Source organism: Delphinus delphis, chromosome 12 (genome assembly GCF_949987515.2).
Source record: "Delphinus delphis chromosome 12, mDelDel1.2, whole genome shotgun sequence".
Classification (NCBI taxonomy): Eukaryota; Metazoa; Chordata; class Mammalia; order Artiodactyla; family Delphinidae; genus Delphinus; species Delphinus delphis.
The window spans coordinates 30,285,794-30,313,507 of NC_082694.2; the positions used below are offsets into that span (position 1 = coordinate 30,285,794).

General features: G+C 49.3%; 1 protein-coding gene across 1 annotated transcript; it reads right to left on the reverse strand.

Moving 5' to 3' along the window:
• Positions 1–26,628, reverse strand: VAX2 (ventral anterior homeobox 2). Its single transcript, XM_060027551.1, has 3 exons — positions 26,391–26,628; positions 6,711–6,898; positions 1–435 (listed from the first exon to the last, which is right to left on the reverse strand). The coding sequence occupies exons 1-3, from the start codon at positions 26,626–26,628 to the stop codon at positions 1–3; spliced, it is 861 nt and encodes a 286-aa protein (XP_059883534.1).
• Between the last annotated feature and the right edge of the window lie 1,086 nt (positions 26,629–27,714).

Below are 27,714 nucleotides of genomic sequence, written 5' to 3' on the forward strand. Positions count from 1 at the left end.
TTAAGCGCTGGCCTTCTTGCCGCCGGGGCTGCCTACCCTCCCGTCCAGCCGGCTGTAGGGCTCGAAGGCCGAGGAGCCCAGTTCGTAGCCAGCAGGCAGGTCCAGGAGTGGGGCGGTGCAGAAGCAGAGGGCTGGCGGAGGGGGCGGCAGCGGGGGCGACGCTGAGGCTGAGGTCAGCGGGGTGAGGTGCGGGGACGAGTTCCTGGGGTCACCCAAGGAGGCGCCCCTGTGGCTGGCAGGCAGGCGCGGCGGGCCGGGGGTCAGCGTCAGAAGGCTGGGGGCGCTGGGCGGGGACAGCAGCCGGCCCTGCTCCAGCAGCCGCAGGATGTCGGGGGTGGCGAAGGCCTTGGAGGCCGAGGAGGACGCCCGCTTCTCCAGGTCTCTGCTCTGGTCTTTCTTCTGCTTGGTGCGGCGGTTCTGGAACCAGACCTTCACCTTGGGGTGGAGCAAGGGGAGGGGTGTCAGCGAGGGAGAGGGGACAGGCAGAGCAAAGTGGTGGGGGGGGAGGGGCGAGCAAAGGAAGGGGCAGGGGAGTGGGGAGGGGGGAGCAGGGGTGCAGTGAGAGAGGAAAGAAGAGTAATCAGACTGTCATTAAGATCTTCCCACAATCAGGCTGACTGGGGGAACTGATAAGAGACACTGGCCCCCCAAATCATGGGCACCCCTCCACTGCTATGCTGACCCTAGGATGGAGGGGTGGATCGGCAGCTGGAGGGTGGAGGTGGGAGGGCACAGATGAGTTCCCCTCTTGGCCCGCACTCCTTCCACTCTTAGCCACCCCCCTCCTCCTGTCTCGGCCCCCATGCTGCCTCTGAAGGGAGCTCCCTAGCCCATCTGGCCATCCCCCTGTTTGAAACTCTCAGCAGTTCCCTCCCACCCCATCACCTATAAGGGCTTCTCAACGTGATACCAAGTGTAAGAAGATGTGTCAGGATGGTGAGGGACACTTCCAATGGCCACACACCCAAAGCTGGGGACATCCTAAATGAAGCCACCAACCAAAGGGAAGAGACCTTTTTCAAGGCCTTTGAGAGGAGGAGAACTTGCCCTCTGCCAGCACCCGGCACCCGGCACCCGGCACCCAGCACCCAGCACCCAGCACTCCAACCCCATCCTAGTCTGTAGAAGGAAAGGAAGGCTGGGGGTTGGGGAGGAGTTCAGTGGTCAGTTCTGCGGGCCCCCTGACAGTGATGGGATTTTCTCCCTTCTCTGGGAAGGACAGGGTGCTCCCCCCCAGGAAGCAGGTTTTGGGTCCTGAATCACTTGCAGGGCCTGGAAATGTCTGAGAGAAGGAGAGACTGACAGTTTCTCCTCAGCTGGAAAACCTGTCAATCACTGCAGCACCCAGACCCGTGTCCCCAGGAGCACAGAGGCTGGTCCTGCCTCTGGCCCAGAGGCTGGCAGCTGGCTGGGTAGTCTGTGCCAGCAGGACCAGGAGGGACCACGGAGTGGAGGGCCCAGAAAGAAAAGCATGGGGAGACCCGCTGTTTCCCTCCAACCTCAGAGGACATAAGGGAAGCTGCAACTCATGTAGTCCCGGGTGAAGGAGAGGTGGAGAGGAGGAGGCTGGCCTGGGCAGGGTGAGCGCAGAGCTAAGGCTGCCTGGGGCCATGCCTGACATGCCACCTGTGGGAGCAACTGCCCCTCTAGCAAAGACCTCTAGCCATGAGGCTCTTCAGGCCAGAAGGTGCCACTCTCCTTGCCCTCCTACCCTGGGGGAGGTTGCTGGTGGGCGAGGGTGACAGGTGGCTCAGACAGAGCACACTCCCTTCTAGCGGCTGTGATGGGAGGGGCTCTTCCCCTGCAGGTCCCTCCAGCAGTGAGTCAGGCCTGTTCTGAGTGGGCGAAGGGGGAGGGAAGAAAAGATTTGAAACAGATGTGAGTTGGGTGTTTTAAACGGGATTGCATTGAGTTTCAATAACTGAAAGTGACCAGGGAGTTCCGGGATCTACTTGAGGTTGATTGCTGCATTCACTCACTCACTCATCATTCAGCAGATAGGTACTGAGTGCCCACTCTGTGCCAGGCGCTGTTCTAGGCGGGCGGAATCAGCAGTGCACGAAGCAGAGCAAATCCTTGCCGTGTGGAGTGGACACACGGGAGAGGGGGAGATAGAAGATAAACAACCAATAAAAACAAACAGGCGTGGCTGTCGGGTGGCAGTAAGTGCTTTGAGCAGCGTCTCTCAAACTATTCGTGGTGAGGAACCACTTTTTATTTAAGTTTCCAATCTGTCGTGGACCAATACTTTTGTAAAATACAATTAAAATGAGTTACTAGAAAAATTGCTATGTGTATGTCTAAACACTTGTTCTCCATTTCTGTACTTAACTTGGCATGCACAGATAACAGTGTGTGGGCTGCCACTTCGGAGGCACAATAAGGAGGGGAGAGGCGGGGAGGTGACTATCTTATCGGTGGGGTGGCAAACACAGCACCTCTGAAGAGGTGACATTGGAAGGTGTTATGGGTAAGGGATGGCCGAGGAAGATTCAACCAAGTCTGGCTGAAGGAAGTGACTCGTAGTCACTCTGGAATTTGATTGCTCCAGGAAGTGGCCCCACCAGACCCGTGGGGACCGTGGCTCTGCGTGTCACTGCAATCCTTTCCCCTGCTGCGAAGCCTCCTGGGTTCTCGGCCAGGCTAGCGCCTACCTCAGGCCAGGCACCACCCCCAAGAACCCCTGAGTCTCAGTTTCTCATCTCTACAATGAGGATAAAGATACCTGGGCTGGACTTCCCTGGTGGCACAGTGGTTAAGAATCCGCCTGCCAATGCAGGGGACACGGGTTCGAGCCCTGGACTGGGAAGATCCCACATGCCGCGGAGCAACTAAGCCTGTGTGCCACAACTACTGACCCTGCGAGCCACAAATACTGAGCCCGTGAGCCACAATCTACTGAAGCCTGTGCGCTTACAGCCCGTGTTCCACAACAAGAGAAGCCACCGCAATGAGAAGTCCGCGCACCGCAAAGAAGAGCTGTGCAGCAATGAAGACCCAACGCAGCCAAAAAACAAAACAAAACAAAAAACCTGGGCTGTGGCAGGGATCAAATAGGCAATCCCTGTAGAGGGCTTAGCCTGGCCCACACTCAGGGTGAGGTATTGTTTACTGCTCACTTTCTCTGTTCCTACTTCTGAACTAGAGGGAGAGGACAGACTCAGAAGTCATGGCTCCTTGCCTCGGGAATCTGAGGATGTAGTGGAGAGTGGCACTGACCGCTCCCAGCAGACGGAGGGCAAGTAGGTACAAAGGGAGTGGCAGTAACAGGGGTGCCACCAATGATGAGGGAAGATTTCACCAGTGATCTCCTACCCATCCAGTCCTGCTGCAGCTCTGGGTGTAACAGAGAGGGGAGGGCATGCCTAGAACAGCACCTGGTACATAGCAGGCATTCAATAATATATTCACCCCAAAGTATGGGTGAATATACTGAGAATTCCACAAAATTCTAGCCATATAAACTTGGGCAAGTTAATTAGCCTCTCTGAGGCTCAGCTTTCTGAACTGGGGATAATATTACCCATAAAGTCATCTTTTTTTTTTTTTAATTTTTTGGCCATGCCACATGGCATGTGGGATCTTAGTTCCCTGCACCCCCTGCGTTGGAAGTGTGGAGTCTTTTTTTTTTTTTTTTTTTTGCGGTACGCGGGCCTCTCACTGCTGTGGCCTCTCCCGTTGCGGAGCACAGGCTCCGGACGCGCAGGCTCAGCGGCCATGGCTCACGGGCCCAGCCGCTCCGTGGCATGAGGGATCTTCCGGGACCAGGGCACGAATCCGTGTCCCCTGCATCGGCAGGCGGACTCTCAACCGCTGCGCCACCAGGGAAGCCCGGAAGTGCGGAGTCTTAATCACTGGACCACCAGGGAAGCCCTGAAAGTCATCTTTTTATAAAGATTAGAAGAGCTAATGAATGTGCCTGCTTTACATTTTGAGCATGTGATTTAATTTCTGTGTGCCTCAGTTTCCTTCTCTTTAACGTAAAAATAATAAAGCGCCATTCTGGTGTACTGAAAAAACACACCTGGTCTTTGTACCTGGTTCTTGGCCCAGAGCTTTTTGTCATCCACAACCAGTTCCTTCTGAGCACACCTGAGTTTATGCTAATGAGGTGACTCAGGGTGGACCCCTAGTTTCAGAATAGGGGTTGGTGGCAGAAAGACCAGACCTGTGACTAGAGGGTTGGAACTTTCAGCCCCACCCCTCCAGGGAGCGGAGGGGGCTGGAGACTGGGTTATAAAGTCTCTTGAACAGTGAGGATCGCTCCATGAACTCTCCCCACTCTACCTGGCTCTATGCATCTCTTCCATCTGCCTGTTTCTGAGTTGTATTCTTTATAATAAATCCATAAAAGTAAATACAGTGAGAAGTGTTTTCCTGGGTTCTGTGAGTCATTCTAGGAAATTATCAAGCCTAAGGAGGGGGATGTGGGAACCCCCTATTTGTAGCTGGTCAGAAGTATGGGTGGCCCTGGGACTTGCTACTGGCATCTGACGTGGGACTGTCCCATGAGGCTGAGCCCTTAACCTGTAGCGTCTGTGTTAACTCCGGGAGTTAGGGTCAGAACTGAACGGAGTTGCATTGCTGAAAACCCAGCTGGTATTGGAGAATCGGTTGCTCTTGGTGTGGGAGAACACCACACATTTAATGTGGGAAGTGGAGTCAGAAGAAAAACTGCACACCTATCCCACGAGGCTGTGGTGAAGACTAAACCAGTGAGAACACACCTAGCACTTAGAACAGTGCTTGGTGCACAGAAGCGCTCAGTAAGTGTTAGTTACACTGTAAATTATCTGCAAAACCCCAGGACTGGGGAAAGAAGGAGGAGGGTGGTAAGCAATAATCAGTTAGTCGAGGATTCACTGAGGGCCCACTGGGTGCCCAGCTGTGTGCTGGGCTCCCCAGGGAGGCCTAAAGAGCAGATGTGGCTTTCAAATACATTCTTGCTTTTGGGAAGTGCATACTGGTTGGTGCCCACCACATGACACACACACACACACACACACACACACACACACACACACACACACACACACACACACACACACACACACACTTTTACAGGTCAAGCCATGTAAGCCCCAGGCTTCCTGGGGGAGAAGGGGCTTGGCCTTGACCTTCAAGGGCAGATAAATGTAGCCTGTACTGCAGGCAGGGCAGGGGAAGGATGAGCACTGAGAAGGAGCTTCTGGCCTGGGCATCTGAGGTGCCCTTGGAAAGAAAGTTTCAGGGGAGAGTTTGGGGGTAAAGCTAGGCAACGCAGAGGGAAATTAGGGCAAAGAGGAGGGGTGACTCTGTGCCTAGACCTCAGGGTCTGAGGGGGTCTCCCTGACTCCCCACCCGGAGCTCTGGCCCTGCCTGGCCACTGCAGGCCCCCTGAACACAGCCTGGTTTCCAGCCCCAGTGACTCAGCTGGACGGAGGGCCCAGCTGCCCCAGGCCATTTGCCGGGTTGTTTGGGGCTCTACAGGGGCAGGTGGAGGAAAACAGTCCAGGCGGAGATGCCCCGGCCTGCAGGACAGCAGCTGCTCCCAGCTGCCCACGATCCTGACCTCACTGCCACGGGACGGCGGTACCAAGGCCAGGGCCAGGGCGGCAGCGGGCGGTGCTCAGAGAGCCTCACAGGTCCTCTGGCAGCTTTCCCCAGACTGTCTGCTTCCTTCTCCTCTCCTTCCTCTCCCCTTCCCTTCATGTGTCCTGGTTTGGCCCTTTCCATACATTTATTGACTGACCTCCCTCGCTGTTTACCTGTAGCTGGACTTAGAGTGTCTAAGTCTTTTTTGACAAGCTCCAGGGTGGTTACCCAGTTTACAGGCAGCATAAAGAGGCCGGGCTGCTTGTCTAAATCCTACTTCTGGAACTTAGTCGTTACATGACCTTGGGCAGAACCTCTCCTGATCTGTAAAATGGGATAATATTGGTAGCTACATCATAGGGTTGTTGGGAGGGATTAGTAAACTAACAACTAACTTCGAACAGTGCCTTAGCACAGTAAGTACTGGGGAAGTATTTTTGGGTTGGCCAAAACTTTCGTTCAGGTTTTTCCCTAAGATGTTATGGAGAAACCGAACGAACTTATTGGCCAATCCAATACTATTAGTAGTACTATTACTATTATTATTATTTAGCTCTATTACCAGCTTGAAATACCTCCATTCATATAGAGTAGGTGCTCAGTGCTATGTGCTAAGCCCCTCCTGGGTGAAGGGGGCATTCAGACCCCTTCTCTTCAACAGGAGGTTTAGAGGCACACTGGGATGAAGGGAGGATGGGAAAAGGCCCAGAATGGGGAAATGAGAGGTCCCGAGCCCAATTTTGTAATGCCTCATCTCGCCGCTGAATCTTTGCTCCCAGCAAGCCCACCCCTCACCATGCCTTCCTGCAGGATCCCTCCTGCACCAACAGACACCCCCCGGCAACTTGAATGACTCTTCCTCCCATTCCCATACTCCACTGGAAGTAGCACCTGGTACATTCAGAAGCCCCCCCGCCACCCCGACTCCCTCACCCACACCCTGTTGGCATATACCAGCTTTCTCTTGTCAGCACTATATTTATTTTCTCTGGTTTATCTGTAACTTTAAGCCCTTCCCTAGTACATGTCTGAACTCCAAAGCTGGGTCTCCGAGCAGCAGCCCACAGGCCTCACACCCCAAGGATTTCCCCGGGCTGCCAGGGCAGGGATGGAGTGGCCTGGCCCTGCCCTTTTACCTGGGTCTCCGAGAGGTTCAGCTGACGGGCCAGCTCAGTGCGCTCACGGCCCACCACATACTGGCAGCGCTGGAACTCCATCTCCAGGCGGTACAGCTGCTCAGCTGTGAAGGATGTGCGGCTCCGCTTGGGCCGGTCCAGGTCCAGGCCCTTGGGCAGGACAATTTCCCGGATGGTTCCTTTGGCATCTGCAGGGGTCATGAAAAGAGGCAAGTTAGTTCACTAGTTAAGGATTTAAGCCCCCAATGAGGATCTTAATGAGAGGCAGCATAATCTGATGGGGAGCTCCTCATGTCTGGGCCTGGCTGTGTGACCTCTGATAAGTTGTTTACCCTCTCTGGGCCTTACCTCCTTAATCACCCAATGCAGTATGTTGTATCTAATGTATGTATGCGAATGGGCCTCAGCACAAATGTCAGGTCTATCATCATAGCCTGGTCAGAAAGGACTCAGTCTGACCCAGTCAGGATTGTCTTCCCTTAGCAGAATAAGAAAAAAATGGAAAGAGAAATACCAAGTCCTCAGGTGCAGAGGAAAAGATGGATTAGAATTGGATATGATCAATCAGGTAAGGCTTACCAGAGGAAATGTCCAGAGCCAGGTCTTAAGCCGTGTGTGTGTGTGTGTGTGTGTGTGTGTGTGTGTGTGTGTGTGTCTAGTGTGTATGTGTGTCTAGTGTGTATGGGTGCAGTCTCTGTCCACAGACCCTCCTGGGGTCCATGAAGAGGCTTGCTGGTGTGGGGTAGAGCTGGGATCCCCAAGAGGAGCCCGAGGACCATTGCCACTGTATCAAGCTTCTGGGGTGCCTTTGAGAGGGGAAACTTCTGCCACTCCTCGTGTGCCTAGTTCTGTTCAGCAGGGCCACCCTCCTGGGCCCTGGTCCGATGCCCTCCATGCATGGGGTTTCTAATATTTTTTATTTATTTATTTTTGCGGTATGCGGGCCTCTCACTGTTGTGGCCTCTCCCGTTGCGGAGCACAGGCTCTGGATGCGCAGGCCCAGCGGCCATGGCTCACGGGCCCAGCCGCTCCGCGGCACGTGGGATCTTCCCGGACCGGGGCACGAACCCGTGTCCCCTGCGAGCCTACTTAGGAAAGGTTGAAAAATCTGTAGCCCACATTCACCATATAGTCCCACTGAAAGAACTCAGCAAAAGCAAATTTTCTTGGGGTGGGGGGTTTTATATATATATACACACATCAGCTTTCAGTATAGGGGCAAAGATGATCCACGTCTGAACCACATACACTGATGGCTTGAAATCTAGTTATTAGAAAAGTTTTATGTCAAAAATTAAAGTGTGGAAATATGCAGCATCATATTCTGTAGGATTTACCAAACCTCTCCCAACACGTGCTGTTAATAACAATAAAGCTAAACTAAGAGTAATTTACTGTTACACAGGAAGGTGAGTGTCACTGGGAAACTTACCAACTCAAGGCAGCACTTGTTACCAAGCACAGGTAACAAAGCAAACCTCCAAGCTTGCAGGAACTCTGCCCATCTCCAGGGGGCATGCACTGTGGAAGTTTGCAATGCGGTCAGAAGCGTTAAGTGGCTGTGGCCACTCATAATAGCTGACATCTCTGCAGTGCTTGCTCTGGGCCAGGCACCGTTTTAAGCACTTAAACTTTTGTGCATGTCTCAGTCAAGTTGGAACTGTTATTATCCCCACTTTACAGATGGGGAAATGGAGGAACAAATTTTAAGTCACTTACCCAAGTTCATACTGACAGTGTTTAATAAGGTCTAGAAACATCCTCATTTTACTTGATGAATACCCTCTTTTAGTAATCCTTAGTGATTCAATTGATAGGTTATAGTGAAGAAAACTTTTGTCATGGGTAGAAAATGGAATCTTCTGAACGTGTTCATCATTGCCCTGGAAGACGTAGGAAAGGAATTGCATTTGGGATGTGCTGTTTGTTAAGAGGCTGCTTCTGAGCCACAGGACTGTAAAGCCTACTTTTAGAATCCCTACTCTAGAGGGTGAACCTGAGACCTCTCCCTCCAAGTCCCTCAGTGTATTTTATGAGACCGGTTCTTCCTGCCTCCCGCTAGGGCCAGTTAATGTTCACTCCTCCAGGGTGCACTTCAGCTCTTCATGGGCTCCTAGCTCGAAGGTCCTGCCCCCGAGCTCAGAGGTTCGAGCACCTTCGTGTTCTCAGTCAACCTTCGGGGAGAAGGTGAGCCTGGGTGGGGGACGGAGTCATGGCCCAGAGGCTGCCCTCCCCCACCACTGGGCTAGTCTTGCCAGGGCGCTGGGCAGAGCACAGCACACGGAAGGGCGCCCTGCTCTTGGAGGCTTAGTAGAACCATAGGCCTTTGGGGACAACTCAAGCTTCCCCTCACCCCGATACTTTCTACATTTTAAAATAGTGGCATAATATTTGTGATCCCATTGTGACTGGGTCCCCTTTGCACAGGTTATACTGTCTACAACTGTGAAACCAGTCTCAGAACTTTCCTCACAACACTCAAGCGAGCCCAGCTCCACAGGCACTGATTTTATTAAAAGTGTCTTGGGGGGTAGTGTGAACAGGAGACAGGGTGAGGGGTATCATACGTGTGCTGGAAGCTTCATATCTCCTTCCGGGTAAGCGTCCTGGAGGCCACCTGAAGCTCTGAGCCTGTGCTCCTGACCACTGAGGTCAAACCATATAGCGCCCCCCCTTTCCTCTTTGTAGAGGAGCTAAGAGGAGCATTCCTGCCTTGGGGAGCAGACAAAGGCAGCCCTCCTCCTCAGGGCCAGGAGAGGCAGGAGCATGGAACAAAGGCACCTCAGACCGGTCCCCAGATATCCAAACAGGCCCTACAAATCAGCACATGAAAGAATGTTCAACATCACTAGCCATTAGGGGAAAACAAATGAAAACCAGGAGAAATACGTATCAGAGTAGCAAAAATTAAAAGACTGAGGGGCTTCCCTGGTGGTGCAGTGGTTAAGAATCTGCCTGCCAATGCAGGAGACAGGGGTTCGAGCCCTGGTCTGGGAAGATCCCACATGCCACGGAGCAACAAAGCCCGTGCACCACAACCACTGAAGCCTGTGCACCACAACTACTGAAGCCCGCGTGCCTAGAGCCCGTGCTCTGCAACAAGAGAAGCCACTGCAATGAGAAGCCCACACACCACAGCGAAGAGTAGCCCCCGCTCGCCGCAACAGGAGAAAGCCTGCATGCAGCAACGAAGACCCAACACAGCCAAAAAAAAAAAAAGTCAAGTTTTATGTTACGTGAATTGCATCTCAATTAAAAAAAAAGGGTGCCAATAGGCTGGTGAGGATGCCAAGAAACGAGGTCTCTCATTCCTTGCTGGTGGGAATGTAAAATGGTGCAGCCACTCTGGAAACTGACCTGGTAGTTTAACCTATATTAACCACCCCGTGACCTCATTCCTGGGCATTTATCCCAGAGAAACGAAATCTTAGGTTCACATCAAAATCTACAGGGAGTTGTTCATAGTAGCGTTATTTGTGGTAGTTCCCAAATGGAAACAATCCAGATGTCCCTCAACAGGTGAATGGACAAACAAACCGTGGGACCACAATCACTATTGATAGACACAACAAAATGGATACATCTCCAGGGAAATTATACTGAGTGAAAAAAGCCAAGGCAGTCCTTCAGATTATGTACTGTATGATTCCATGTATATTACATTATCAAAATGACAAAGTTCCAGAAGTGGAGGACAGATCTGTGCTTGCCAGGGGTTAGGGAAGGGAGGCTGTGACTATATAGGGGTTTCTTGGTGGTGACAGAACAGTTTCTGTATCTTGATTGGGGTGGTGGTTATATGGATCTATAACGGTGATAAAATGTCATAGTACTATATACAAAGAAAAAAGTGCATGCAAAAAATGGGTGAAATCTGAAGAAGGTCAGTGGTCTAGTTAATTACATTGTACTAATGTCAATTTCCAGATTTTGATCATTACTATAGTTATATAGGATGTGACCATTGCGAGAAGCTAGGTTGTAGATACATGGGATTTCCCTACCATTTTTGCAACTTCCTGTGATTCTCCAGTTATTTCAAAATAAAACATTAACAACAACAACAACAAAACATGCCATGAAGCTAGAAGGATGCTTTGTCACAGAAACTGACAAATCCATTAGTGGAAAGAATACAATAGTGTTTCCCCAAATGCCTTTGCATTTCACTTGTGGTTTGTAAGATGATTTAGAATGGTACATAAATAAACCTTTGTCATTTCAAAAGATATGCACTTATTTTAGGGTTTACTAGAAAAAATTTAAATCTATGATTTTATATGCTTAGCATGAAGCTAAAGTAGGTATTTCATTTTAAAATATATTATGCTAAAATATTAAGTAAATAAATGAAACATGGATACAATAGAAATAGTAAAGTTGGTATTCAAATAACTGAATATTGGGAAACAAAATGGAATAAGGAATACAAAATAGAGCCATGTACATATAGTGACAGAGTTTATGATAAAGGGAACATTATATGGGGACAGGTTGGTCTAGTCTATCAGTGGAGTTAAGTAGATTGATGACCATAAATTATCCGTTTGGAATAAAATCAAGTTAACTTCACATCTCACGCCATAAAGGACAATGTTTCAAATGGATTAGAGAGCAAATCATAGACTATAATATGATAAAGGGATTAAAAGAAATATAGGAGGCTATTTTTAGAATCCTAAGCTTGGGAAGAGCTTTCCGAGCAAAATGCAAACCTGGACTGTAAAGGAAAAATAAAGGATGTATTTGACTACATTAAAGCTAAAAACTTTTGTATGACAAAGGCACCAAAACCAAGATAAAATATGAAAGACAGAATTGAAGAAAATCTTTTTTTAAAAGGCAAAGAAATAATATCCAGATATATAAAATGCAATTATGAATACACAATTTTTTTAAAAAGGGCAATAGTCTAGCAGCAAAAATGGTCAAGTAATTTATGTGAGCCATTCACAGAAAAGATATCCAAATGGCCAATAAATATATGAAAAAATGAGCACAGCTTCACAGTAATCAGGATAATGCAAGTTCAAGCAACAATGGATAATCATTTATCTCCCTTAAGGTTGGAAAGACATTAGCAGATGATTAATAAAGCAATGATGTGCTGTTGGGGAATCCACACTCCCATTCACTGCTGGTAGAACCATAAATTGTCGCAACGTTTAAGGCTGCATTTGTCAAGTTTAAAGATGCACACAACTACTGCCCCAGCAATTTTAGTTTAGTAGGTATTTATCCAGAAAAGCACAGGCTCACGTGCTCCAAGGTATATATAAGAATGTTTGCTGAAGCATTGTTCAAAATGTTGAAAATTCGAAAGCATCCTGAGTGTTCCGTGTAAGGGAAATGGCTGAACAAACTGTGGTACATTTATACCATTCATATTTTATAAAATGTCATGTAGCAATGTAAAAGAATGAGGCAATATCTATATGAACTGACATTAAGTGAAAGAAAGTAAGTAGTACTACCCCATTTATGTAAATAAAACAACTGTGTCTATTCAACCATTCAACATAAATTTAATAAGTGCCTGCTATGTGCCAAATAGTATTCTCAGGTCTGAGTATATAGAAATGAGCAAAAGTGACAAGGTCCCTGTTCCCATAGACCTTGTGTAAGGGAGAAAGACAGATAATAAATTTAAAAACGAATATGAAAGGTACTGATAAATGCTGTGAAGAAAATAAAACAAGATAAGGGGATATTACTGACCCTCTCCAAATAGCTAACATACAAGAGTCATAGTGTGTGGGACTTCCCTGGTGGCGCAGTGGTTAAGAATCCACCTGCCAATGCAGGGGATGTGGGTTTGACCCCTGGTCGGGGAAGATCCCAAATGTCGCGGAGCAAATAAGCCAGTGCGCCACAACTACTGAGCCTGTGCTCTAGAGCTTGCGAGCCACAACTACTGAGCCTGTGTGCTGCAACTACCGAAGCACGTGCGCCTAGAGCCTGAGCACCGCAACGAAGAGTAGCCCCCGCTCACCACAACTAGAGAAAACACGAGTGCAGCAACGAAGACCCGAGGCAGACAAAAAAAAAAAAAAAAGAGTCATAGTGTGTGTTTTTGTATTTGCTATTTTAGCCAGGAGTGGCAGAGAAGGCCACTCATCAAAGTCAAGTTAATGTATAAGCCATGAATGCTGTTCGCCAGTGTTTTCAACTCCTTCCAGGCACGTGGTAGGGTTGCACTGATTTTCTGCCCTTTGCAATCAGATGTGGCCATATAATTTGTTTTAGTCAAGAGGAAAGGATGCAGGCACTTTCAGGAGAACACGTCAAAAGCTGGCTCGTGATTTGGCACGCCGCCTTCGCCCTACTGTGATAGTCATAGAGGCGGGAGCCAAGCTGAAGCTTGGGTTTCTGAGTACCAAGACTAGCCCCTGCCCACTTGTGATGGACTTATCAAGTGAGTTAGAAATATACTTGTGTTTTGTTAAACCTCTGAAGTTTTGGGTTGTCTCTGCAGCAAAATCTAGTCCATCCTACTGACAGAGCCCCCTTTCCGGAATTGTTCCTTTTCTAGGTGGGGTTGCGGGGGAAGCACTGGGAAGGAGGGGCAGCTTAACTGCAGAGCTTCTTTGTGGGTAGGGTCTTAGGGTGAATTGTGTAAGTCTAACTGGAATGAAGGCTGAGTTTTGCTGTCTTTCAGATCTCCTCAAAGAGAGGTGAGCCCTAGGGGTAGAGGGGAGAGTGAGTTCCATCCAAAGAGCCTTTGCCATGGGAGAGGTGATGACCCCTGCTTGATAACAGATAGCTAATGCTCTTGACCTCCAGGACGAAAAATTACCCTCTCCACCTACCTCTCCCAATAGACCCCCTCAAAGTCCTACCTGACTTCATCCAGGTAGCACCCAGGTAGTTCCTTTGCATGATAAGCTGTTAACATGCTGATTTTTTTTTTTTTTGGCTGCATTGGGTCTTCGTTGATGTGCACGAGCTTTCTCTATTTGCAAGGAGCGGGGCTACTCTTTGAGAAGTGCAGGCTTCTCATTGCAGTGGCTTCTCTTGTTGCGGAACACGGGCTCTAGGTGCATGGGTTCCAGTAGTTGTGGCACACGGGCTCACTAGTTGTGGCTCATGGGCTCTAGAGCACAGGCTCAGTAGTTGTGGCGCACGGGCTTAGTTGCTCCGTGGCATGTGGGACCTTCCCAGACCAGGGATCGAACCCGTGTCCCCAGCATTGGCAGGCGGATTCTTAACCACTGTGCCACCAGGGAAGTCCTGTGCTGATTTTTAAGTGTGACAAGGTCCTTCCTGCCTTAACAAACATAATGTGATCACTATAAAAATTCCTTATAAAAAATTCATTCTCAAGTTTATTGGGAAAATTAAAAATGGAAGAATAGTTGAGAAAAAATGTAAAGAATGAGGAGAGAATACTTGTATTACCATTACAGCAAAATATATTACATATCTACAGCAACTAAAATGGTATGATGATGACACAAGCGTTATGAAGGAAATCCATGCCTATATGAGGAATTGGTATATTATCAAGATATTTCAAGTTAGTTGGAGGAAAGATGAGATTATTAAAGACCTGGCTTTTGGATGATTAGCTCATTATCTGGAATAAAGTAATTTATCTCACACTGCATGCAAAAATATACACAAGATGGATTAAAACTTGAGATGTAAAAAACAAAGCTCTAAAAATGGAATAAAAACTCTGAAGAATTTAAAAAAATAAATGGCAGATTTGAGTACCTAGAAATAAAAGCTTCTGCAGGATGAGCGACAGTTAAAAGACAAGTGACGGATTGGGAGAAAATATTAACGATACATGCATAACAGTCTTAATGTCTAGTACACACACAGCCTCTATAGTCTAATAAATAAAGTCAAGCAGTCCAGTGGGAAACTTAACAAATTCAACGAAAGGGTTATTCAGAGGAGAAGAAATACTAATGGCTAAAATATATGAAAAAATACTCAAGCTCAGAGGGACTTAGAGAAAATGAAAGTTAGAACAGCAATGAGATAATTTTTTTTTTCAGATACCATATTTTATTTATCAGGCTGGGAAAGTTGTGCTGGCAAAGGTGAGGGAAAATAGGTTTTTTCAAGCTCTATTGGTGAGAATACAAATTAATACAAAATAAGTTTTTCTTGGAGGGTCATTTCACAATGCCTAGCTAAATTAAAAAATGCATAGTTCCTTTGTTTCAGAAATTTTATAGAGGTTTCTACCCCTGAGAAATATTGGTATACTTTCATAAAGATAGACTCATTGTTTGTAGCAGTTTGTAAGAGGACAAAAAAAAAAAAGGAAAAAGCTGAATGTTTATCAACAGGAATACTGTTGATAAAGTCACAGTAGAGTCTTGCCTTTGGCTGTTATATTGACATTAACAAGAATGAGGTACATCTCCATACACTGACCTGAACGGATGTCCATTAAATCCTGCTACGTGAAAACAACAAGTACATGTGTACAAACCCAGTTTTATAAAGAACAAAAGGGAAAACTAAACTTTGTGTGTGTGCGTGCTTGTACCTACATAGAATTAAGTCTGGCAGGTTGAACACCTCTCTTTCCTGTTTGCTCTGTGGAGTGGGAGCTGGTCTGGGAGAGATTTCTCCCATTTTACTTTTTTTTTTTTGGTACGCGGGCCTCTCACTGTTGTGGCCTCTCCCGTTGCGGAACACAGGCTCCGGACGCGCAGGCTCAGCGGCCATGGCTCACGGGCCTAGCCTCTTTGCCGCATGTGGGATCTTCCCGGACCGGGGCACGAACCCGCGTCCCCTGCATCGGCAGGCGGACTCCCAACCACTGCGCCACCAGGGAAGCCCCTCTCCCATCTTACTTTATGCACTTCTTTATTATTTGGTTTGTTGCCAAGACTATCACAGTCTGTGAAGAGACTATTTTAGCAGTGTGCAAAAATATCCCACTTTTGTAATATATAACGTACATAATTATGTTTTTCAATTACTAGGGAAAGTTTGGGAGGTTACGTCTTGGGAGTGGAAGTGTATCGTGTGAGGGAAATGAAAAATTTTCAACTTTCACATGATTTCAGCATGGATTGGGTTTGTAATTAAAAGGATCTTATACACAATACTGAGCAGAGTTCCCTGTGCTATACAGTAGGTGCTTGTTGGTTATCCATTTTAAATATAGCAGTGTGTACGTGTCAATCTCAAACTCCCTAATATCTGCTCAATATTATGTAACAACCTAAAGGGGAAAATAATTTGAAGAAGAATAGATACGTGTATGTGTATAACTGAATCACTTTGCTGAACACCTGAAACTAACACATTGTTAATCAACTATACTCCAATATAAAATAAAAAATTTTAAAAATGGATATTTTGTACTTCAAAAATGAAGAGACATTAGAAAGAAAAATAAAAGATAAATTATAAACTCAAAAATTGTAATGTATACTGAATTTTTTGTAACAAAATTTAAGAGTATTGTATTGTAAATATATATAACATATACATTATATATAATATATATAATATTGTTACCTTTTGTTGGAGAAGAATTTTCTAGTTGAGAACTAAAATGTAGAAGTCCAAAAGGAAATGACCATGAGATGTGATTAACGTTTAAATTTGAGTTCAGAAAACCCTCCAACTCACAGCAAAGTCAAAAAAAAAAGAAAAAGAAAAAGAAAAAGATCTGGGGATGTTTGCAACACGTCACAGAAAAAGGGATCATTTCCCTTTTATAAAATATTTTAAAATATGTATATGTTTGTATGTTTACATATGCTACATATATATGTTTACATAAGTATATTTATATAACATATATTGATATATAAATATGTATAAATAATGTTTACTACTATAAGAAAACAATGAGCAAACCAATAGAGAAATGGCTAAGTATATGAATGAAAAATTCACAGAAGAGGAAATAAAAATGAAAAATAAGTATATGAAAATATGTTTAACCTCACTAGTAATTAAAAACGCCAAATAAAATAAGACTTTTTTTCACTTGAAAAGATTTTACTCTAAAAGATTGAGTATATCCTGGGTTGGGAGGATGTGGAGAAATGGCACATTTATATACAATTTCTGCGAGTATAAATTTGTACATTTTTGGCATTTAGAAATAACAATCACAGTTTTAAGCATATATACTTGTATTTTAAAATTTCACTTCTAGGACTTTATCCTGTAATTATATGCATACCAGACATATGTGAAATGATGTTTATAATTTTAAAATTTTTATCATGAGAAATTTCAAACATACAAAATGAGAGAGAATAGTATAATGAATTCTGATATACCTATCCCTCAACTTCAACAATTATAAACTCAGGAATAGTCCCATTCCTTCTATATCCCTGTAATTTTAAGCAAGTCCCAGACATCATATCATTTCATCCAGAAACATTTTTATACGTATCTCTAAAGACTCCTTTAAAAAAGCAATCACAATACTATTGTCACAATTAGAAACATTAACAACCATTTCTTAATAAAATGTCTCACCTGTTTACATATTTTTCACATTGTCTCATGAGACTTTAAAAAAAATCTGTTCAAATTAGCATACAAAGATGTTCACTGAAGCATTGTTTGTAAGTGTGAAAAACTAGAACCAACGTAAATATCCATCAACAAGGGACTGGTTAAATAAAAGTTTATTATATCTGCATAATGTAGTACTATGCAGCTGTTAAAAATAATGAGGCAGTTCTAGACAGAAAGATGTTTATTAAATGAAGAAAAGCAGTTTGCCAAAACTCTCACTTTTGTAATATATAATTGACATATTTATGTTTTCCAATTACTAGGGAAAGTTTGGGAGATTGCATATTGGGAGTAGAAGTGTATTATGTGGAGGAAATGAAGAACTTTCCATTTTTACATGATACAGCAAAACAGCACAGATTGGTTTGTAATTAGAAAGATATTTTGTATTTCAGAAAACAAGACATCAGAAACAAAATTAAAGAACAATTTATAAACTAAAAAAACAATTGCAACATATATTGAAAGCCATGAGCTACCGTCCATAATACAGAATTTCTACAAATCAGTAAGGAAAGGAATATTTGAAAATTAAAATGGTCAAATGAAATGAATTAATAGATAGCAGAAGAAATACAACTGGCCAATAAAAATGAAAAAATGCTCAACTTCACTAATAATCAAAGAAATAAAAATTAAAATGTCGGTGAGGCACCTCTTAGCAAAGGTATGTAAGATATACAATGTCCAATATGGGGAAAGGGCAAAGGTGGGGGTATAAATTGCTAAACATTTTTTTCCCCTGGAAGAACAACTTAACATCTATCGAGATACAAAGTGTGAACTGTGATAACAAGATTTGGGGATACAAGCACTTTCAGGCGTTGCTGGGCAGTGGGTGGGTACCATCTTATGGAGGGCTCCTGGGCACTGTCTTTCAAATTACAAATACAGATACTCTTTGACCCAGTAACCTACTTGCAGGAACTTCTCTGACAGATATACTCACACATGTGGAAATGACCAAGGAACAAGCTGATTTATTGCAGCATTGTAGGTAATAACCGAAGATAAGAAAAAAGCTAAATGTCTGCCATTAAGGCACGGGTTATATAATATACATCATGGTCCATCCAGTCTCTATAAATGGAATACTATGCGTCTGTAAAAAAACTAACAAGAAGTTCTTAACATCCCAAGATACACTGGTAAGTGAAAATAACAAGGTGCAGAAAAATATATAGAGATGTCACCATATGAGTAGAAAACAAAAGGAAAAAAGGTAATATAGCTGCACTGACTTGCATAAGCATAGAAATTATTTCGAAGAACATAGTGGAAAGCAGTAAATAATGGCTGCCTTTGAGCCAGGTGGGAACTGAAGGATGGGGGACACGGATGGGAGAGAGATTATTCACTGTGTGCTTAAAACAACTTTTGATATTTGAATCAAATGAAATAGTTACTATTTTAAAATTAAAGGAAACACATTAAAAAAATTTTTAGTGTGTGTAAACCTTTTGAAGCAGCAATTCCACTGCTAGGAATTTATCCTTTGGAAACACTCAAGGGCACAAAGACCCCGGCATTGAGAGCTCATTTCGCAATCTCCCAAACCTTCCCTAGTAATTGAAAAATAATAAATATGTAAGTTATATATTACAAAAGTAAGATTTTGTGTAAACTACTTTTTTATTTGATAAACTTTATTTAATAAATGTCTTTGTATCTAGGGCTTCCCTGGTGGCGCAGTGGTTGAGAGTCGACACCGTGCCCCGGTCTGGGAGGATCCCACATGCCGCGGAGCGGCTAGGCCCGTGAGCTATGGCCGCTGAGCCTGCGCGTCCGGAGCCTGTGCTTCGCAACGGGAGAGCCACAACAGTGAGAGGCCCACGTACCGCAAAAAAACAAACAAACAAACAAAAAATCTTTGTATCTGGAAGTGCTCTAACCACTGCATAGTACTGCATTAAGCAGATATAATAAAATTTAATTTAACCAGTCCCTTGTTGATGGATATTTACGTTGGTTCTACTTTTTCACAGTTACAAACAATGCTTCCCTGTACCAGGGAAAAATAACAGGAACGTCCTCCCAGAGGATAGGAGAATCCGGCATTCCCCCACCAGAGGAGTACTGTACAGTCACGGAACTGTGTGAAACGGGCCAAAGAGATGATCCCTGCGGACTGTATTTTTTTTTAAATGGTAAATCGCAAGACAGCTTATGTAATATGATTCCGCTTTCGCTACTGTCTGTATAGGAGAGCGAGGAAATCTCCTGAAACACACCTGAAACTGGGTATGCTGGCTTCTACCACTTCGGTTTGTTTGTTTTTACCTTGAGCACATATTACTTTTTGAATTTAATTTCTCTATCTTCCTGTCTACATCGTGAGCGTGGCCTTTACATTCCTCGCGGGGGGTCCTCCACCCGCCGCGCCCTGGCTCCCCGCAGCTCCGCCGTGGGCGGCGGGACAAGCAAAACACAGAACAAACCGTGACTTTAAATACTCGGCTATTTCAAGCTCCAACAGAGGACTGGGGACGTGTGAATTGGACTGGGAGGAGGAGCGCGGATTTATCTAGTTGTTTACCTGGTTGTCTTTGCGGGTGGAACCTCACCCTAAGCAGCTGCAGAAAGCCGGGAGACTCACTACCGCCCTTTCGGCCCTGTGCTTCCCTCGGCCTCCTGTTCCTCTAGGGGGCCTCCCCGGCCCTGGGGATCCAAGGAACCAGTAAAACAAACCATATTTGAACTTTTTCAGGTTTTGTATTTCAGTGGTTCCCAAGTTGAGGATTGCACGAAATTACAGAAATATGGCGTCGTCGACTTTATATTTTAACAGTTATTCTGCGCTCTGGCATCATCACCATTTCATGTAAGGAACGACTTTGTAACGTCAAAAAATAAGGAGGTCATTTCATAACAGATGTTCTTCCCAGGGAGGGGCGTTGCGGCCTCCTACCTCGTGAAACACGAGATGTGGATGGTTTCGCCTCCTCTCATTCGTTCGGCAAATATTTACTGAGTGCCTCCTGTATGTGTACGGAACGCGTCTGGGGAGATCGCGTGGGTTTGGCGAGTGCGGTGACTACCTCCTACGTGGTCCCCGCGGGGCATCAAGGGAACCGGGCTCCGGCGCCCGCTTCCCTTGAGTTTAGCGCCGACATCGCTCCCTCGCCACCCGGGCCCCGCCGCCGGGGCGGGTCAGGACCCCGGCAAGTCCCCGCTTGCGAGGCAGTCTCTCGGTTGGTAAGCTGAGCACCTGCAGCCCCACCGGGTCGGTCTGGCACGTAGTAGGTACTCATTAATGTTTGTGGAATGAATCAACTAGCAAGCAAAGGGCAAGATCATGGGAGAACGTGGGAGAGTTGGTTCGGGGGATTTTACTAGGCCTGGGGGGAGGGGTGGCAAGCAGCATCCCAAGGTCGCCCCCATCCCCCGGCCGCGCTCGAAGCCCCGGCTTTTCCGGGTCCGCCCACTCCCCAGCTTTGTAGGCCAGATTCGGTCCTGGCACTGCCACCTCTTTCCGTAGTGTCCACTGCCACCCCGGCACCCCTAGCCGAGACCCTCCAACCTCCCTCCTGGATGGGCGCGGGGTGTGGGGTAAACCAAGCGCACTGACCACCCCTGGTCCCGGGGATCCCTGGGCAGGCCTACTCTGCCTCGGCGTCCTCTGTCAGAGATGTTCAAACTGGGGTACGCACCTCCGCGGATGCACGGAGAGCAATCCGCTACCCACTTTCCGAGGAGAGTCAAGCCGATCTTTAGTTTATATTAAGCAAACAGGAAATAAAAGGCAAAATTCACAAGCTTTTCTCTATCCCGCCCCCGCCGGCCCCACGCCCACTTAAAGTACAAATCAAAGCAACTGCGAACTGAGAGGGAGCTCGCGTTGTTTACTACGGCCCCAGACTTGAGTCCGGCATAACTGAGGAAAGAGCGTAGGGCCAACAGGAGCCTTAGAAGCCCTCTGTCGCCACGGGGGGTGCACAGTGTGCGGAGACCCAATCTGTTTGGTGTCACCGTACAAAGGCCCAGGGACACACGCTGCTGCAGTCCGTTCCCTCCCCTCCAGTTCCGAGTACCCACATGCAGTCCCAGCCTCCCTGCCCGGCTGGGTCACCTGTGGGACACCTGGGAGCTCAGACCTTTCAGGTGTGCGTGTGTGCGCGCGCGCGCGGGATGCAGCAGCGGGTCCACCGGCACCCGAGTTCAAGAGCCCACCCAGGGCGGCAGCAAGAGCTGAGAACACAAGGAGCCGCCAAACGCCCTGCACAGTTCCCTGAAAATGAAACGGTGCACGCAGGACACACCAACAAGACGATGCATTTGGCTGCAGGTCTGCTTCTGCTTGTGTGTGTTGGGGGTGGGGTGGGGGCATGGATATAAAGGAGAAAAATAAAGAGCAAAAATGAAAGGGCCCAGCACAGACCCGCCCGAGAATGCGGGTCCTTCTGCCAAAAACAAGGCATAAACATAAAACAAATACAATCCCAGGAAAATATAAAAGAAACCTAATACCTGCCACAAGCCCCCAAACTAAAACTAAAACCCAAAACCCCAAAATGCAATCCCCTGCATGAATCATTTAAACCTTTTAACCACTGCCTGGCGGGCTGGTCCTGGGTTATCGCCTCTCTTAGCAGACTTATACTGAGGCTATAGTCCCGAGGTCCGGTGTCTGGAGGGCCCAGGTGCTGGGACTCGCAATCCAGTGCTCCTTCCAATACAACACTCTGCCTCACCGACTCCACTGCCAAAACACGCCATCAGGAAGATGGCAGGTGTGCCCTTGTGGAGCTGCCACAACCTGCCGGGGGAGGACTGATCGGTCTGGGCGGAGTCCTCCTAGGTCCAGGGGCTGCTGTAAATTCAAGTAGAAAGGGAGGTGATGCTGGTCAACGCTGAGCCCAGCCCTGGCTGCAGAAGGGGGTTGTCTGTTCCCATGGGTCGATACTAGCTCAAGCCCCGGAAGGCCTGGCCCCTTGCCCAGCGTCCTCAGACATGTCTGCAGCATCCGTCCAGTGCCCTGCCTGGTGTACACCATTGTGCTGTGTTTTGACCCATGCATTTCTGCAGCGCGGGTCCATCACTGCACTCGGATTCTCAGGGGGCTGCAACACCACTAAGTTCAATGACCCCCTGCCCCAAACCCACATCCACAGAGGGAATTGTTCAGCCACAGCCAGAGGCCCTGGACTTCCTGTGTCCTCCCACATCCCCAGCCACTGGTCACATACACCAGGCTCCTGGATGAAAGCATTTCCGCTAGTGGGTGTTGGTGCTATGGGGTGAGGGGGTAGCCATTCACTCAGTCAAAGGATTCCACAGTTTTCCTGTCTCCCTGCTCCTAGACAGAGGGGTGCTGAGCCAGGCCCGGAGTGCCGCAGGCCTCAAGGTGCGGGAGTGCCCGGCCAGCAGCCTCTAAATCCTGCTCCACTCAGGCCAAGGTGGCAGCACAGAGTTGGTGAGGCCTGATTGGGGTTTTGAGACTGGCAGGTCAGAGGGACGCTTTGGGTGAGCTGGGACCAGCGCTAGGCATTGTTCATAACATCTGCTGGGTGGGGTGACGCTGGCAGGCAGCCATTTCCGGCTCTAGCCAGAGGGGTTGTTGAATTCGACTCGATTAACTTGCGAATCACGTAGGTGCATCTGAGTGTGCGTAGACTGTGGGGTTTGGGAGTTTTGGGGGGAGAGTTGTCCCACCTCTTCTGATTGCAGGGATCCCGGCTCAACGGAAAAAGCCATATCACCCAAGGCTGCAGCTAACTTAGAGCCATGGCTCTCCTTCCATCTGCTTCCTGCCCGTGCCTTGTCCTTTCCAAACATAAGACAAAAGGATCTCCCACCCCTTCTTGTCCTTTCCAAACATAAAACAAAAGGATCTCCCACCCCTTCCCCTCATCAGTCAATGGGCTGTGCAAGCAGAGGTGTGGGGCAGCCTAGGCGGCTCTAAGGTCCCTGTGGAAGCCTAGCTGTGTCCCCGGTGGGGTGTGTGGGGTGCCTGTTGTGTGTACGTCTGTCATCCCAGTGGCCTTGTTTGTGCCCATGTGTGGCACGAAGCAGCCTCCATTTTGAGGCAGGGGATGCAGCAAGGTTAGCCTCCCTGGCTCCCTGACCCACATTTTGCAGAGGCAGGGAAACGTGAGTGATTGGTGGAGCGAGGGTTCCTCAAAGGGGATGCGGGGGGCCGCACTGCGTGGTCTGCAAGGTGGCACTGGGCCTCCTTTCATTAGCCGGTCCTTGACCCCTTGGCCGTTCACCTCCCAACACTTAACAGCCTCTGGGCCCAGGGGGTGCAGTTGGGGAGGCCTCTGAGGAAGTAGGCCCACTGCCTGAAGCAGTTTGAGTCTCCTGAGTTCTCTCCCCTTTCATTCAATGGAATATTTATGGAGATCCTGTCGGTTGGTTGCAGTTTTATAGACACCATCTCTGACCCTTAGCATAGCCCTTGTAGGGAAGCACTATGCTTTCTTTGTACAGATGAGGAAACTGGGGCACGGAGAGGCAAAGACACTAGTTCAAGTTCAAAGGGCTGTAGTAAGGCCTGTATTGCAAACCAACTTCGCTTAATTCCAGCACCAGGCTTTCCTCTTCTTCCCCTGCACCTTGGGACTCCCCCAGCAGATCTGCTACCCTGGGGTAGAGCCCTCAAGGGAGCAAGTGCTGAGTGGAAAAGAGACAGAAAGAAAGACCCAGAGAGAGTGGGGCTCTTTCCCAGAATCTTCACCCCACCAGCAACCTGACAGCTGAGATGCTAACCGCCTACCTCCCCCCTTTTTATGGTTTCCTCCAAGGGTACTTTGGGAGGATGTGTCCTTGGAAGTCAAGGGTAAAATGTACTCTTCGCTTAGAGCATACTGGAGGGACATTCAGCCAGGGGCCAAGACGCTGCAGACTTCCCTTCACCAGTGCAGGGCCTTTCATCTGTCAGAGCCTCTGCCCTGGGCCCAGTGGGGCTGGAGTGACACAGGTGACCCTGGCTAGGCGGGATTAGCGGTAAATGAGGTCCCTGGTATCTCAGGCCTGTAATAACCTCCTTGTCATTAAATGGAAAGGACAGAGGGATTTAGGAGGGCCCTGTTTACCTTTTATTTCTTTTAGGTGCACAAATACCTCCTCTGTGCTCTATTTCCATTATGCTGTATAAGTGTAATGGCGCTGCTGTATTGCCTACATGCATTTGTAGAAGTTCACCTGCCAATGCACACAAGCTGCCCCACATACAGTAGGGGGTCCATCTCTTCCTGGCTGTGGGTTGCTCCTAGACTGGGTGGTCTCTTGGAGGGTAATTTTTTACTCCTACCTTTTGTGAGTCTACACCTAGGAGTTATTATTATTATTTTTTTACCTAGGATTTATTTGACTGACATCTATACACAAAATCTATTCGATCTACATGTGGAGTTAGTAGAGCAGAAGGGATGGTAGGTGGACACAGAACTCACAATTGTCCAGGCAGAAGGAAATGACTATCCATAGATGGAGTGTGAGGTGGTGAGTGTCCTGCAGGGACTTGAGGTCCTAAATTTGGGAGTGTGGGCTTAAGGGGCTGATTTCTCTGTTTCTGGAAGCCCTGCAGATTTCCTTAATGGAACTCCAAGCTGGCTGCTAACACCCTGTACCCAGGACATCCCACAGTCTATGGAATGAGATCTAATTTAATCCCAGGTGCCCAACAGGTCCACATACCTGTTGGAATCCCTGTTGGGTGGGGACCACCTCCCCATACCCTGTCCTTTGACCACCTCCCCATACCGTCCTTTGACCCAAGCCTGACCCAGAACAGTGCTGGGTGACCATACCTGGCCTGGAGTTTCCTGTGTTTTCTGAAGACCAGGGTCCCTGAGTCTGTGTCCAAGATGGTCATCCGTCAACTTCACATTGGGCCGCCTCCATGCTCTACCTTAGCCCCTTTGCCCAGAGCCACCCAAACCCAGCGGCTGTGCCCGACCAGGCCAAGGTGTCCCAGTCTGCGTGTGGGTAGCTCCCACACAGCCCAGCCCAGATCAGACAAACTCGGGGTCCTAGCGCTGGAGCGAGCTCGAGCCAGTGTCAGTCAGGCTGGTTTCCCTTCCCTAGGCGGTGGCCGAGGAAATCAGCTCTGGCTGATTTCTTTCTAGGCCCTTAGGCTTGCAGGAGAGGTGCTCAAAAAGAAGGGGCAAGAAAAAGGCAGCGGGAGGAAGCCGGGAGCGAGTTGGAGGAGGAGGCCGGGGCAGCCGTTACTCTCGAATGGCCTCTTCTAGGCGCTGGGTCTCCCGGTCCTGGGACTCCGGGATGATAGGGGAACAGACCTCAGGCTCCGACCACGGCCTACGGACGGGCTGAAGGCAAGACTCTGGGATTCCCTTTCTTCTCCCATCTCGCTAGGCCAGGCCCGGGTCCGGCTAAAGGCGAGCCTAGAGCTTCGCGTGAGGCTGTCTTTGGGGGCCGGGGTAGCCTCAGCCTCGCGGCGAGGAAGCCAGGCAGAGCTGGGCACTCGGACGCTTGCAGGAAGGGAATGCGAGCTCGGCGGAGAGAAATGGCCAGGAAAGAAGAGAGGAGGGCGAAGGGTGAGGGAGAACGGGAGAGACGCAAAAGGCCCGGCCGGGAGAAGGCCGCGCCGAGAGCCGGCTGCGCCCAGGCGCCGCGAGGAAGTGGGAACCGAGAAAGCGAAGCCCAGGCGGGCGAGCGGGGCGCACGCCGCCCTCCGCGTCCCGGCACCCTCTCCCGGGAGCAGCCCGGTGCGTCTGCGTGGCTGGGAACGGGAAACAGGGCTGGGCAGGGGTCGGGGAGCGCCCCAGCTGCTGAGCGGAGCCTGGCCTCTTCCTCCCGCGGTTCCGGACGCTGATGCCCCTTCGTCCCGACTCCGCAAGGCGCTCGTGACGCTTTTCTCCGCACCCGCCGCGAGGGCCGCGGGGCGGGGACTCGGCTCTCCGCATCCCGCACTCACAACTCCGCCCCCGCCACAGTAACCCGCCCGGATGGGCCTGGGAAGCTGAGAATCGTTAAGGCGGTGAAATGGGGATTTCTTCGGTACCGGGCGCCGCTTTGTCCCCTGCACTCAGCTCGCTGTCCAGCACACAATAGACGCTCAAAACAATGTTTGCTGAATGAATGACTGAATGATGACTGTCTGAATGAATATATGAATTGGGAGGTGGAGGATGCAGGAAGGTCGGAGGCGCCAGTAGGGGATGGGAGGGGCGTCCGGTGGGCCAGGGCTTCGAGCTGTCCTCTTACCTCGCACCAGGATGCGGCGGCAGTGGTCTGCCTCTCCGAGCCCCGGCTGCCCGTCGCTGTCGGCGCCGCTCTCCCTGGAGCCCGCGGGGCTGGAGGCGGAGGTCCCGGCAGTGTCCTTTGGGCTGCGGCCGCAGGCATCAGCACTCGAGTCCTCCGCTCCGCCGCGGTCCCCGCCGCGCCCGCTCCGCGACTCCCGGCGTGAGGTGCCGCGGTCGCACTCGGCGCCCCCATCGCCCATGCCGGCCGCCACCTTCGCCTTAGCCACCGCCTGGCCAGCCTGGGCCGGCCAAGCCTGCTCCTCCCCGCCCCTCTCGCCCCCCGCCCCCCGCCCCTCCCCCCTCGCCCCCCGTGCCCCCCGCGCCCCCCCGCGCCCCCCGCCCGCCTACTCTTCCTCCGGCCCCGCCCCAGCCCGGCCGTTCCACCCCTCCCTGCTGATTGGTCTCGAGTCGGGGTTCTCCGACTCCCAGCGGTGCGCGAGGGAGCTGCGCCTAGGGATGGGGGTTCGTTGGCCCTGCTCCCCCACCATTGTCTAGCCCCACACTTAGCCCGGCAGAGGGAGGCCAGGGAGGCCCTACATCCTCTCCTGAATTGTATCAACTCCCTCCCCCAACCACCAGCCTACTCCCCTCCCCACTCCCTTCATCCCCAGGGAAGCGCTGTCTCCGCACGCCGGCTCTTTCAGCGGGATCAATAACCCAAGTGTTCCAGGAAGGCGACACCTACGAGACCGAGCAGAAAACAGGAAGTTGGCCTTGCTCGGGCGCTTGGCGGGGTGGGGGGCTGGGGCTGGGGCTCAGGCCTGGGGTTCAGTGGCCGCCCTTGCCTCCAGACTCTGCCCACACTCAGGAGCACAGATCGCAGGCCCTTCCCGGCGCTCCTTGCAGGGCAAGGCCAAGACTGTGGTAAAAAGAGCCCGAGACAGTGAAGCAAGGGTACTGAGGGAATGACCCGCACTCGCCGGGGTGAGAAGACAGATTTGCAGACGGATAGCCGGGTCCGGGAGCCGAGAGGGTCGAGTGAGGCCGAGACTGTGGTAGGCTGCAAACGCCCAGGTCCCCTGCGGCTCTGAGGCCTTCACACGGGGTATCTCAGACTGAGATAGAAGGTGAAAATCTCCCTGTCTCCCCCACCCCACTCCCGGCCCCGAAGAGGTTTTCCCGGGTCCCAGTTCCGCTTCGCCGGGCTGGGGAGAGGGGAAGGGCGGAGGTGAGGGCGGCTGGAAGCCGAGCTGGGTTTTGAAGCTGAGCAGTGGGGCCCCTGGGCCCTCCGAGTCCCAAGCACATTATGAGGATCCTAGTGTTCTCGTGAGTCGAGCTTCTCCTTG

What these genes read in the sequence shown, in the direction of transcription:
- VAX2 (XM_060027551.1), bottom strand. Translation starts at nt 26,628, where the DNA reads ATGGGCGATGGGGGCGCCGAGTGCGACCGCGGCACCTCACGCCGGGAG. An exon ending in CCGCCGCATCCTGGTGCGAG is followed by an intron (nt 6,899 to 26,390) that starts GTAAGAGGACAG and finishes TGACCCCTGCAG; the next exon opens with ATGCCAAAGGAACCATCCGG. An exon ending in TGAACCTCTCGGAGACCCAG is followed by an intron (nt 436 to 6,710) that starts GTAAAAGGGCAG and finishes CTCCACCCCAAG; the next exon opens with GTGAAGGTCTGGTTCCAGAA.